Source organism: Neophocaena asiaeorientalis, unplaced genomic scaffold (assembly GCF_003031525.2).
Source record: "Neophocaena asiaeorientalis asiaeorientalis breed wild unplaced genomic scaffold, Neophocaena_asiaeorientalis_V1.1 scaffold497, whole genome shotgun sequence".
In the NCBI taxonomy this organism is placed as follows: Eukaryota; Metazoa; Chordata; class Mammalia; order Artiodactyla; family Phocoenidae; genus Neophocaena; species Neophocaena asiaeorientalis.
In genome coordinates, this window is record NW_020174568.1 from 1,131,019 (window position 1) to 1,143,259 (window position 12,241).

A 12,241-nucleotide genomic window follows, 5' to 3' on the forward strand; every position below is an offset into this window, starting at 1 on the left:
GCTCTCACACCTCTGATTCAGTAGCTGTTTTGAGCACTTGTATGTACTGGTTTGTGTTCCTGCCAGAAGGATGGCTCCCAACGGAAGGACTCGTTTTGTCCTTGTACCCTTGCCACTCACAGGAGGAGCTCGGCGATTGCTGGGTACTTGGCAAAGCACGTTCCACCCTGAGCAACTTCCAGCATTCCACAAAGCTATCAGAACTTCTAGAGCTCAGAAGCAGCAGCGCCCACGGCCCCCAACTGGCCCTGGGACACATACAGTGCTACGACAGACCATGTTGCCTCTTCATTTTCATTCATCTCAAGGTATTTTCTAATTTCCCTTGTGATGTCTTGACTCATTGGTTATTTAGAAGTATGCTGTTAATTTGGACATATCTGTAAATTTCTCAAATTCCGCTCTGTAGTTGATTTCTAATTTCATCCCATTGTTGTGGGAAAACATACTTCGTATGTATCATTTCCATTTTTTTGCACTTATTGAGGTTCATCTTATGCCTTAGCATATGGTCTATGCTGGAGAGTGTTCCATGTGCACTTGAGAGTCACGTGTTTTCTGCTGTTGTTGGGTGGAGTTGTCAGTAGATGTCGTTTAGGTCTAGTTTGTTTCGGGTATTGTTAAAGTCTTCTCTTTCCTTGGTGATCTCTGTCTAGCGGATCTGTCCTCTATTTTTAAAATGTATTTGATGGCAAAGGGAAAATTATAACACTGCTCAGTGGCATTTACAGTTCATGTACGTGTAGTATAAGACATCTACAACATGAAGGGGGGAAGGTAAAGCTATCTATATGGCCATAAGGTTTCTGCATTCTACCTGAAATGGCGAAGTATTCGTTCGGAGTACTCTGTGAATAATTATCTATATTGGAAGCCCTAGAGCCACCATTTAAAAAACAACTATACAAAGAGATATATTCAAAAAAATAGATAAATCAAAACGGAATGAGGGGGCTTCCCTGGTGGCGCAGTGGTTGAGAGTCCGCCTGCCGATGCGGGGGACACGGGTTCGTGCCCCGGTCCGGGAGGATCCCACGTGCCGCGGAGCGGCTGGGCCCGTGAGCCGTGGCCGCTGAGCCTGCGCGTCCGGAGCCTGTGCTCCGCGACGGGAGAGGCCACAGCAGTGAGAGGCCCGCGTACAGCAAAAAAAAAAAAAAAAAAAAAAAAAACGGAATGAGAATATTATTATACAAAGTACTCAAATAACCAAAAAGAAGGCAGAAAAGAGTAAACAGAGGAATTAAAAATGGAATAAACAGAATCCAAATAATAAAACAGGAGACATAGATCTAAACATCAATAATTATGTTAAATATAAATGAACCAAACGTAACAAAAGACACTGTCAGAGTGGATAAACAATACCTAACTGTATGTTGAACAAGAAACTAGCTTTAGCTTTTCTTGTCATTTTATAATGGCGTACATACATCAGAAGCAAAGGGATGAAAAAGAAATATAGAAACTTTAACCAAAAGAGCTAGAGTGGCCATATTAGTATCAGACAAAGTAGATTTCAGAGCAAAGAAGATCATCGGGGATAAAGAAGGACATCACACAATAATAAAGGGTCAATTCACCAAGAAGACACAACTCTCCTAAATGTGTTTGCATCTAACACCAGAGCTTCAAAATTCATGAAGCAAAAACTGACAGAACTAAAGGGAGGGATAGACAAATCCAAAATTATAGCTGAAGACTTCAATACTCCTCCCTCAGTAACTGACATAATTAGGAGACAGAAAATCAGTAGTGACACAGACCGAACAGGACCATCAACCCAGTGGATCTAATAGACATTTGTGGAACACTCCACCCATCAACAGCAGAATATCCATCCTTTTAAAGTGCACGTGGTAGATTCACCAAGGTAGACTATATCTTGGGTCATAAAACAAACCTTATCCATTTAAAAACAGTAACTAAAATCATGTAAAGTTAGTCCTCTGATCTTAGTGCAAGTAGACCAGGAGTCGATAAGACCAACATAGCAAGAGAATCTCTAAACACTTGGAGGTTAAACAACAGACTTCTAAATAATCGATGGATCAAAGAGAGAAAGTCGAGGGAAATTAGAAAATGTCCATCTCCCTCATGAACTTAAATGCAAAATCCTCAAGAAAAATTAGCAAATTGAATTGAGTAGTATATAAAAGGTTAATACAAACCCATCCATGAAAAGTCATGAAATTCTGTAAAATGCTGTACCATAGATGAAACTGGAAAAAACATAAGGCTAAGTTAAATAAGCCAGGCACAAAAGGACGAATAATGTATGATTCCCATTCTATGAGGTTCCTAGAATAGGCAAATTCATTAGAGACAGAGTAGAGGGTACCAGGGGATGGGGATGGGGGGATGGGGAGTTACTGTTTAATGGGTACAGCGTTTCTGTTTGGAATGATTAAAAAACTTTAGGAGATGGATAGTGGTGATGGCTGTACAACACTGTGAATGTATTTAATGCCATTGACTTATACACTAAAACATCGTTAAAATGGTAAATTTGATGTTCTGTGTATTTTACCACGATAAAGAAACAAGCCACGGAGCAACTAAGCCCGTGCGCCACAGCTACTGAGCCTGCGCTCTAGAGCCCGCAAGCCGCAACTACTGAACCCGTGCGCCACAACTACTGAAGTCCGCACGCCTAGAGCCCGTGCTCCGCAACAAGAGAAGCCCACGCACCGCAACGAAAAGTAGCCCCCACTCGCCGCAACTAGAGAAAGACCACGCTCAGCAACAAAGACCCAATGCAGCCAAAATATAAAATAAATAACTTAAAAAAAGCAATATCAAAAAATAAAAAATTATAAAATAGATAACCAACAAGGACCGACTGTATAGCACAGGAAATACTGCTCAATATTCTGTAATAACCTAAATGGGAAAAGAATTTGAAAAAGAATAGATATGTGTATATGTAGAACTGAATCACTTTGCTGTACACCAGAAGCTGGCTCGACATTGTTAATCAACTACGCTCCAATATAAAATAAAATATTAAAAAACCCAAAAACATACAATCTAACTTATGGACTGTTAACAGCTAACTTTTAAAGGCTTTTCTTTTTTTTTTTTTTTTTTTTTTTTTTTTTTTTGTGGTACGCGGGCCTCTCACTGTTGTGGCCTCTCCCGTTGCGGAGCACAGGCTCCGGACGCGCAGGCTCAGCGGCCATGGCTCACGGGTCCAGCCACTCTGCGGCATGTGGGATCTTCCCGGACCGGGGCACGAACCCGTGTCCCCTGCCTCGGCAGGCAGACTCTCAACCACTGCGCCACCAGGGAAGCCCCTGTGTTTCCTTTTTTAAAAATAAAATACATTACGAAAAACAAATCATACTTAAAAGTCCGACCCAGAATGTGAAGCTTAATCGACTGCTGCTGCTCATTATGGAAAGAATAAAATGTTCTCTCTCTCTCTACCTTTTTTTTTCTTAATTAATTAATTTACTTTTGGCTGCGTTGGGTCTTCGTTGCTGCACGCGGGCTTTCTCTAGTTGCAGCGAGCTGGGGCTACTCTTTGTTGCAGTGCACGGGCTTCTCACTGCAGTGGCTTCTCTTGTTGTGGAGCACGGGCTCTAGGCGCACAGGCTTCAGTAGTTGTGGCACGCGGGCTCAGTAGTTGGGGCACGCAGGCTCTAGAGCACAGGCTCAGTAGTTGTGGCGCATGGGCTTAGTTGCTCCGCGGTATGTGGGATCCTCCCGGACCAGGGACCAAACCTGCATCCCCTGCATTGGCAGGCGGACTCTTAACCACTGCGCCACCAGGGAAGTCCCTCTCTATCTTTAAAAAAAAAAGAAACAAGCAAAACACGACACCACCGTGTGGGGTATATCCTGGGAATTCAAGGAAGGCCTAACATTCTAAAATCCAATGTAATCAGATTAACAACTTAAAACATTACATGATCGTATCAACTAATACAGACAAAGCATTCGACATATATCAATGTCCATTCATGATAAAGACTGTCAGCAAACCAGGAATAAAAGGAAATCTCCTTAAGTTGATAAAGGCATCTACAAAAAACCTATAGCTAACATTGTACTTATTGGTGAAAGTCTTTCTCCTTAAGACTGGAAACAAGGAAAAATGTCCTCGCTCACCTGTCTCACTCAAACTTCTACTAAAATTCCTAGACCATGCTGTAAGGCGAGAGAAAGAAACAAAAGGCATACAGATCGGATAACATGACTGTCTGTGTAAAATCCCAAGTAACCTACAAAGAAATGTTTAAAAACTCCTTGAATTAATAGGCGGGTTTTAACAATGTCACAGGATACAAGGTCAAGTGACAAAAATCAATTGTATTTCTCTATATGAGCAATGTACAATTGTAAGCTAATATCTAAAAAATAACATTTACATCAGCTCTATGAAAAATGAAATAGCTATAACCTAACAAAACATGTCAGGATGTGTATACTTAAAACCGCAAAACACTGATGAAACTGAAGACCTTGAATAACTGGTCCATGCAGTGGACTGGAAGACATGGTAGAGATGGTGATTCTCTCTGCCCTAGTCTACAGATTGAACACGTCTACAATCAAGTTCCTGCAGAATATTTTATAGATACAGAAAATGTGACTGTAGAATGGATGTGGACAGGCAAAGGAACTAGAACATAACAATTCTGACAAAGAGTGTAAAGTTGGAGGAATCACACTACTTGATTTTAAGATGTATATAAAGCGGCAGCGATCAAGACAGTGAGGTATCTGTGAAAAGTTCGACGCATAAATCAATGAAGCAAAAGGGAGAGTCCAGACACAGATGCTAACGTGGTCATTTGATTTCTATAAAGGGGCCAGAGCAATTTAATGGAAAAGGATACTGCTATAGCAATTAGACATCCATAGGCAAAAAGGCTCTTGACAAAAACCTTCCACTTAGTGAAAAAATTAACTGAAAGTGGGTCATACATCTAAATATAAAGTGTAAGATAGAAGAAAACCTTCATGACCAGGGGTCCTAAGTCCTTAGATGTGACAGCAAAAGCATGATTCAGAAAACTAAAGAATTGATAAACTACACTTTATCAAAATCAAAAAATGTCTCCCTTGTGGAAGACACTGTGGAGAGAATGAAATAAACTATAGACTAGGAGAAAATGTTTCCCAGTTACATGTCTGACAGAGGACTTGCAGTCAGGGTACATAAAGTCCACTCAAAACTCAACAGCGAGACAACTGTTGATGAAAATTCAATTAACAATCAAGGTAAGAAGAAAAAAAAGGAATTTTATTCGAGCCAAACTGAGGATTACAACCTGGGAAGCCGGGCTCTCGGAAGATCTGAGAACTGTTCTACCTGTTAGATGTGGAAGGCACAGTCATAAACAGTTTTCAAGACAAAGGATCGTAAATCAAAGTGACTTACTTATTTTGCATATCACCGAGGATACACAGCCCAGGTGCAAGTCACCATGACCCCCTGCAGAGCTGGGAAAGAGCAGGATTCTTTTAAGAAGTCACATGGCTGGCTCAGAAGAAAGGACAAAGGACAGCTCTCTACCTCGGAGCAGGCACTCCCATCTCTGAGGAGGTCTGGTTAATGTGTAATGCACATGCGCACTGCTCATTAGGGAGGGAGGGGGAAACCCCGGGGCACACAGACAGAGACCTTGATGTTTAAATTTTCTTGTCCTGCCTTAAAATGTAGATTTTATTTCATCACAACAAACAACCGGATTAAAATATGGGCAACAAGTAAAACACAGAGTTTACCAAACAAGATATATGGCTGGCAAATATGCCTATGAAAAAATGTCCAGCAATATTACCTGTGAGGGGCTAACACAGAACCATGACAAATTCTGCTACACACTTTTTAGAATGGCTTAAATTTAAAAATGCTGGCAATACCGAGTGATGACAAGGGTGCCGAGCAACCAGATCTTTCACGTACTTCTGATGGGAATGCAGCATTGAGATGGCCACTCCGTCAGCTTGGCAGCTTCTTATAAAGCTATACATAACACCCACTATAGGACCTAACAGTCCCGCTCCTGAGTCTTTTTTTTTTTAATCCACTGGAAGTTTTATTTCTTTAGGATTTTATCCCAACCAGTCTTTTAAAAACCAAGTAACACAGCCCTGCGGGGTAGGGACTGGGGACTGCACCTCCCTCCTCACCGTGGACAGCAGTGGGAAAGAGGGAGGGGACGGGACAGGTGGCTATAGCAAGACAGCATCAGCAGTAACAGGGGCAGCTACCCCCCAGAGCCAGCGCCCTCCTCTCCTAGGCCCCGGCTAGAGCCCCTATGGCTTGGGGTGGGCGGTGGGTAGAACCCACCCCAGGCCCTCCCCCATCCCTCCTCAGCCTCCTTGGGGCTCAACCCATTTCTTCCGGCAGGAGACTGAGGCACACAGAGAAGAGGGCGTGGGAGAGGTGGATGCTGGAAAGGCAAGGAGGTGGCACGAAGGAGGTGAGAGGCTTGGGCGAGACTCTGGCTTGGAGGCCTGAGTCTTTCTTTAGAGGACTTATAAACAAAGTTTTCCTTAAAGGGCCAGAGAGTAAATATTTTAGGCTTATAGGACATAGGTCTCAGTCACAACTAACTACTCTGTCACAGCACAAAACAGCCATAAGACACCGCATAAACGAATGGTCGTGGTCGTATTGCAGAAAATTTTTATTTGCAAAAACAGGCAGCCAGGGACTTCCCTGGTGACGCAGTGGTTAAGAATCTGCCTGCCAACGCAGGGGACATGGGTTCGAGCCCTGATCCGGGAAGATCCCACATGCCGCGGAACAACTAAGCCCGTGCGCCACAACTACTGAGCCTGCGCTCTAGAGCCCACGAGCCACAGCTACTGAGCCTGCGTGTCACAACTACTGAAGCCCGTGCGCCTAGAGCCCGTGCTCCACAACAAGAGGAGCCACTGCAATAAGAAGCCCGCGCACCGCAACGAAGAGTAGCCCCCACTCACCGCAACGAGAGAAAGCCCGCACGCAGCAACGAAGACCCAACTCAGCCAAAAACAAATTAATTTATTAAAAAAGAAAAAACAGGCAGCCAGTCCACACACAGGCCATAGTTTGCAAACCCTTGCCCTAGAGAAATGAAAACTTGTGTTCATTGAAGAAAAAACTGGTAAAAAAATGTTTACAGCAGCTCTCTTCACGACCACCAGAAACTGGCAACAACCCACATGCCCTGCAACTGGTCAATGGATAACCCTGTGGTCCGTTCACCTGTGGAATGTTACTCAGCAACGAAAAAGAATGAACTATTGAGGATGCAAAAACGTGGATGAATTTCAAAGGCCTTATGCTGAGTGAACAAAGCCAGTATGAAAACACACAGTATGATTCCATCCGTAAGACGTTCCTGAGAAGACAAGACTACAGTGTGGGGAGTGATCAGTGCTGGGAGGGTGCGATTCTAAAGCAGTCGTGTGAGTCAGTTTGGGGAATGATGGAGTTGTTCTGTATCCCGACTGTGGTAGTCATTACATGAATCTATGCATGCCTTAAAAGTCATGAAACTATACACCCCCCAACGGGCAATTTTTCTATGTGATCATCTACCAAAAACTACCAACGTCAGTTTTCCCTAATAAAAAGACAGTAATCATCACTTTGTGCGTTCATTTCTTCACCACCTAATCCCTCAACTGTCTGCAGGCTGCTTTCTGCCTGCACCATTTCTTTCAAAAATCAGCTTATAGGAAACAAGTCTAAAGAGTTTTCCTCAGTCATCATTCCTGATCTTTTTGCAGCATTTTACACTGTTGATTATTCTCTCCTTAAAGCTCTGTGTGTTAGCTTCTGGGACGCTGTAGTTTTTGGGTTTTCTGTCAGCCACACTGACTGCTACAGGTAGTATCTATTTTCCAACACGACTCTTTCCTTTCTAAGTTCGACGTCAATAGAATTATGAGAGCTTTGCCATCCAACACACCAGACACACATGGCAATTGAACACCTGAAATGTAGCTGGTCCTCCTGAGGAACTGGATTTTTAATTAATTTAAAATTTAAAACTTGCTATTCAATTCAATTATTGGTAACTTCTAAGCATGTTCAGGACAACTTGGGTATATGAATCTATTTTTTCAACCCTAAATTTTATGAAATCTAAACGCAGATTCAATTTCCACAGATCAGATTTTGAACGCTTGGTACAAAGAAAAGAATGTAAGATAGCTTATTAACAATTTGCTCATATTAATTGCATGCTGAAATTATAATGTTTTAAATATACTGGGTTGAATAAAAGGCTATTCAAATGAATTTCTCCTGTTCCTTCTTATTTTTTAAAGTGTGGCTTCTAGAAAATTTTAAAATCCATGTTGGGTCACATTAGATTAGACAGCACTGATTTAGGGACTTCAATTTCCAGAGACGCATACATACAAACACACATGTGCATGCATATACATACATATATATGTATACACATATTGATGTACACATACAAATGCATATACATACGTGTGTATACACATTTCTTAATTTATGATTTGTGCAAGCTCTGCCTGCATGATCCCAGGCAGGGTTGTGCTATCATTCGATAGCTCTAAATCCTTCCTCAGCTCATGGGTGAAAGATCCATTTCTGCACCTGTAAGGCAGTTTAGGTTGTACAGACATTGAGAGTAGCATGTACTAAAGCCTCTATTTTTACAGATGTGATGAAAGCAAAAGTTTTAAAATGAAAACTTCATTTTGTCCAAGAACAAAAGATAGCATCGGTGGCAACGTGCAGTCCTGTTGGTTCCTCCTGTTTCTGAGGTTCTTTATGAACATTTTAACCTCATCGTGTCTACTAAGTTCAAAAGTCATGAGAAAAAAATGAGAGAGAAAAAGAGAAAAGCAAAAGAGAAAAACAAAAAAATGTCATGAGAATATTCACAGTGCTACCTACGAGTAGCTTAGGATTACTGTAGAATCATACAAAACAAGAGCGCTGAGAAAATGATGGGATGAACTGACGGTATGAGTGATTCTGAAGAAAGAAAGAGTCATGTGATTACATGAAAGACAAGGTGTCCGCCAGGGATGATAAGCAGCCACAGAGGACAGGTGGACTTGAGGAGACAAAAAAGCTCCTGATTGTGATCAGCATCAATGCTGGATGCCTGTCAGTTCAATTAATTCAGAAGTTGAGGACTCAGATGAATCAGGTAAAACTGTGGCTGATGAAAGACATCATACGTCAGATATTTCTATGGATTCAACTCTCATTTGAATTAAATTTGCAATGCATCGACATGGGTGACGCAGCCATTAGAGTGGAATCCATCCCACCGGTAAGGTGGTCCTCGTAGAGAACATTACAGTTAGCTGTGTGATTTGGGGGAAGGATAATTACTTGTGAGGACAAGTTGGGATGGATCTGGTCCATGCTGGGAAAAGATGTGGGCTAGGATGGACATCTTCCTGGAGAAGAATGTCTATTTTTAAAGCCCAGCAGGACAGACTCATCCTCCCATTTGGTGAAAACTGAAGTTTCAAAGCTTAATAAATGTATTTAAGAAAAGCCTCTTGAGTGCCTCAAGGTTTTCTCTTTGGCTTACTCCTTTTCAGTATATTCTAGTAAAACAGATTAAAGGTAGTAATTTTACCAGGTGTGCTTGGCCAAGTTGCTTTCCTGTCCACTCCTTTGGTTTCCTTATCTGTCGACTTGAGCATAATAACAAACAACATTACCTTCACGAAGCTGTTGGAAGCATCAAATGAGTCAATACATGTGAAGCTGTTGGGCTGCACCCCGCAGGCCTACAAGCCCTGTGCTTGCCCAGCTTCAAGACAGAAGAGCCCGGAGTCAGCAACAGAGACATCGATGGTTTAATGGATGGGGGAGCTTACACGTCTGAAGCAAGATCCTGGAGCAACACCCCACTGTGTGCAGTGGACCGAGGGCAGGACAGGGTGGCGTCTTCACTTCCTCGGGGAAAGAGAGATTACCAGTTATAGGGGAACTGACTTCAGGTGGGCTCATTAGTTACCAGGGAAACCAGTAGAGGGGGCAGGCCCCTCACCACTCCCTTGATAAGCTGTCATTAGCTGGGACCTGGGGCAAGTACCGGGTGGGCCAAAGGTTCGTTTGGTTTTTTCCATAAGGTGCCTCTAGCAGCACTTAGTGGTCTTTAACTTCATTCGAAACAATTTCGTTAGACTGTATGTGACAGCTGTCATATCAGCGTGCATTTAAAAAAAGACTTATCAAAATTGGTGAATTTTTGTGTAGCCATTTTAATATTGAAGATGGAAGGAAAAAAGCATTTTCGGCATATTATGCTCTATTATTTCAAGAAAGGTAAAAACACAACCGGAAAACACACACACACACACACACACAACCGAATTGCAAAAAAGGATTTGTGCAGTATATGGACAAGGTGCTGTGACTGATCGAACGCGTCAGAAGTGGTTTGTGAAGTTTCGTGCTGGAGATCTCTCGCTGGACGATGCTCCACGGTCAGGTAGACCAGTTGAAGTTGATGGTGATCAAATCGAAACAATAATTAAGAACAAGCAATGTTATACCACGCGGGAGATAGCCGACATACTCAAAATCTCCAAATCAAGCACTGAAAATCGTTTGCACCTGATTGGTTATGTTCATCACGTTGATGTTTGGATTCCACATAAGTTAAGCGAAAAAAACCTTGACCATATTTTCACACGTGATTCTCTACTGAAGCATAATAAAAACGTTCCATTTTTAAAACCGATTGCGATGGGCGATGAAAAGTGGATAGGTACAACAATGTGGAACGGAAGAGATTGTGGGGCAAGCAAAATGAACCATGACCAACCACACCAAAGGCCAGTTTGCATTCAAAGAAGGTGGTGTTGTGTCTATAGTGGGATTGGAAGGGAGTCCTCTCTTATGAGCTTCTTCCGGAAAACCAAACAATTAATTCCAACAAGTACTGCTCCCAAGTAGACCAACTGAAAACAGCACTCGACGAAAAGCGTCCGGATTAGTCAACAGAAAACACATAATCTTCCATCAGGATAGCGCAAGACTGCGTGTTTCTCTGATGACCAGGCAAAAAAAAAAAAAACTGTTACAGCTTGGCTGGGAAGTTCTGATTCATCTACCATATTCACCAGACATTGGGCCTAGGGATTTCCATTGATTTCGGTCTTTAGAAAATTCTCTTAATGGAAAAAAATTCAGTTCCCTGAAAGACTGTAAAAGGCACCTGGCACAGTTCTTTGCTCAAAAAGATAAAAAGTTTTGGTAAGATGGGATTATGAAGTTGCCTGAAAAATGGCATAAGGTAGTGGAAAAGGGTGAATACGTTGTTCAATGTAGTTCTTGGCGAAAACGAAAAATGTGTCTTTTATTTTTACTTAAAAAACGGAAGGCACTTTTGGCCCACCCAATACTAGGAAGATCAACTACCCAAGGTAGGCTCTTCCAAACCAGCCACCCTTATTCACATCCAACACGATTGAAATAAAACAGAACCAGAACGTTCTGTTTTATTTTCCCTCTTTATAAAGGCAATAATTGCTCATTGTGGAAAATTTGGAAAAATTGAAGTCAAAAAGGATAGGCTGTAAGAGGCCAGGTTAGTTCCATGTGTTGAATAAAACTGTTTTAAGTCTATAAAAAAAGGATCAAAATTATCCATAACCATAAATTCTAAACTCCCTGTATACACGGATGTGATCTTTTTAATCCTAAAACCTACTGAAAACATTTTATGAAACTTGTTTTAAGCTAAGACCTAAAAATTCAAATTCCGAAAACGAGCGCTTTGACGCACACGATTGGCGCCGAAGAGTGACGTCGGCACCGGGTACCCCGTCCGCCTCCAGCGCCTGTGGGGCGGGTTATTCACGGACGTTGCTTCTCGCGGCCCGCGTAGTCGCTATGCACTTTCTGCCGCGTCACACAGCCCGCGAGCTTCTCATTTTCGCGCCGCGCAAGCGCAGTCACCTCCGCGCGCCGGCGCCCACGGGCCTGCGCGGCGCACAGGGCTGACGCGACACGCACGCACGCACACTCGCAGGCGCGTCGGCCTCTCGCCGGCGACGGCGCTGCGTCACGGACCTTTGGGCGCCGCGCTCCGGGGACTGCGGCCGCTGCGGCCTAGGTGCTGGCGTCCCGCGCGCGAACCCTGGTCGGCGGCGCTATGAGGCGCAACAAGGCCGACGTGGAGCGGTATATCGCCTCGGTGCAGGGCTCCGCCCCGTCTCTCCGGGAGGTGAGCGGGCCGGGGCGCGCGGCCTCCAGGCGGGCCCGCGGGCGGCGGCGCCATGGTTCGCG

The 12,241-nt window shown here is 43.3% G+C and overlaps 1 protein-coding gene across 2 annotated transcripts in view; it reads left to right on the forward strand.

Annotated features, from left to right (window-relative positions):
* Positions 1-12,007: 12,007 nt before the first annotated feature.
* Positions 12,008-12,241, forward strand: part of LOC112408377 (E3 SUMO-protein ligase RanBP2-like) — a 56,242-nt gene continuing 56,008 nt past the window's right edge. Inside the window, exon 1 of one of the 2 annotated variants that reach the window (XM_024757973.1) lies at positions 12,008-12,179. In XM_024757973.1, coding sequence (XP_024613741.1) covers positions 12,108-12,179 — 72 coding nt within the window. In that variant the 5' untranslated portion in view covers positions 12,008-12,107. The remainder of the gene's footprint in view (positions 12,180-12,241) is intronic. The other variant, XM_024757972.1, reaches the window with a different exon arrangement.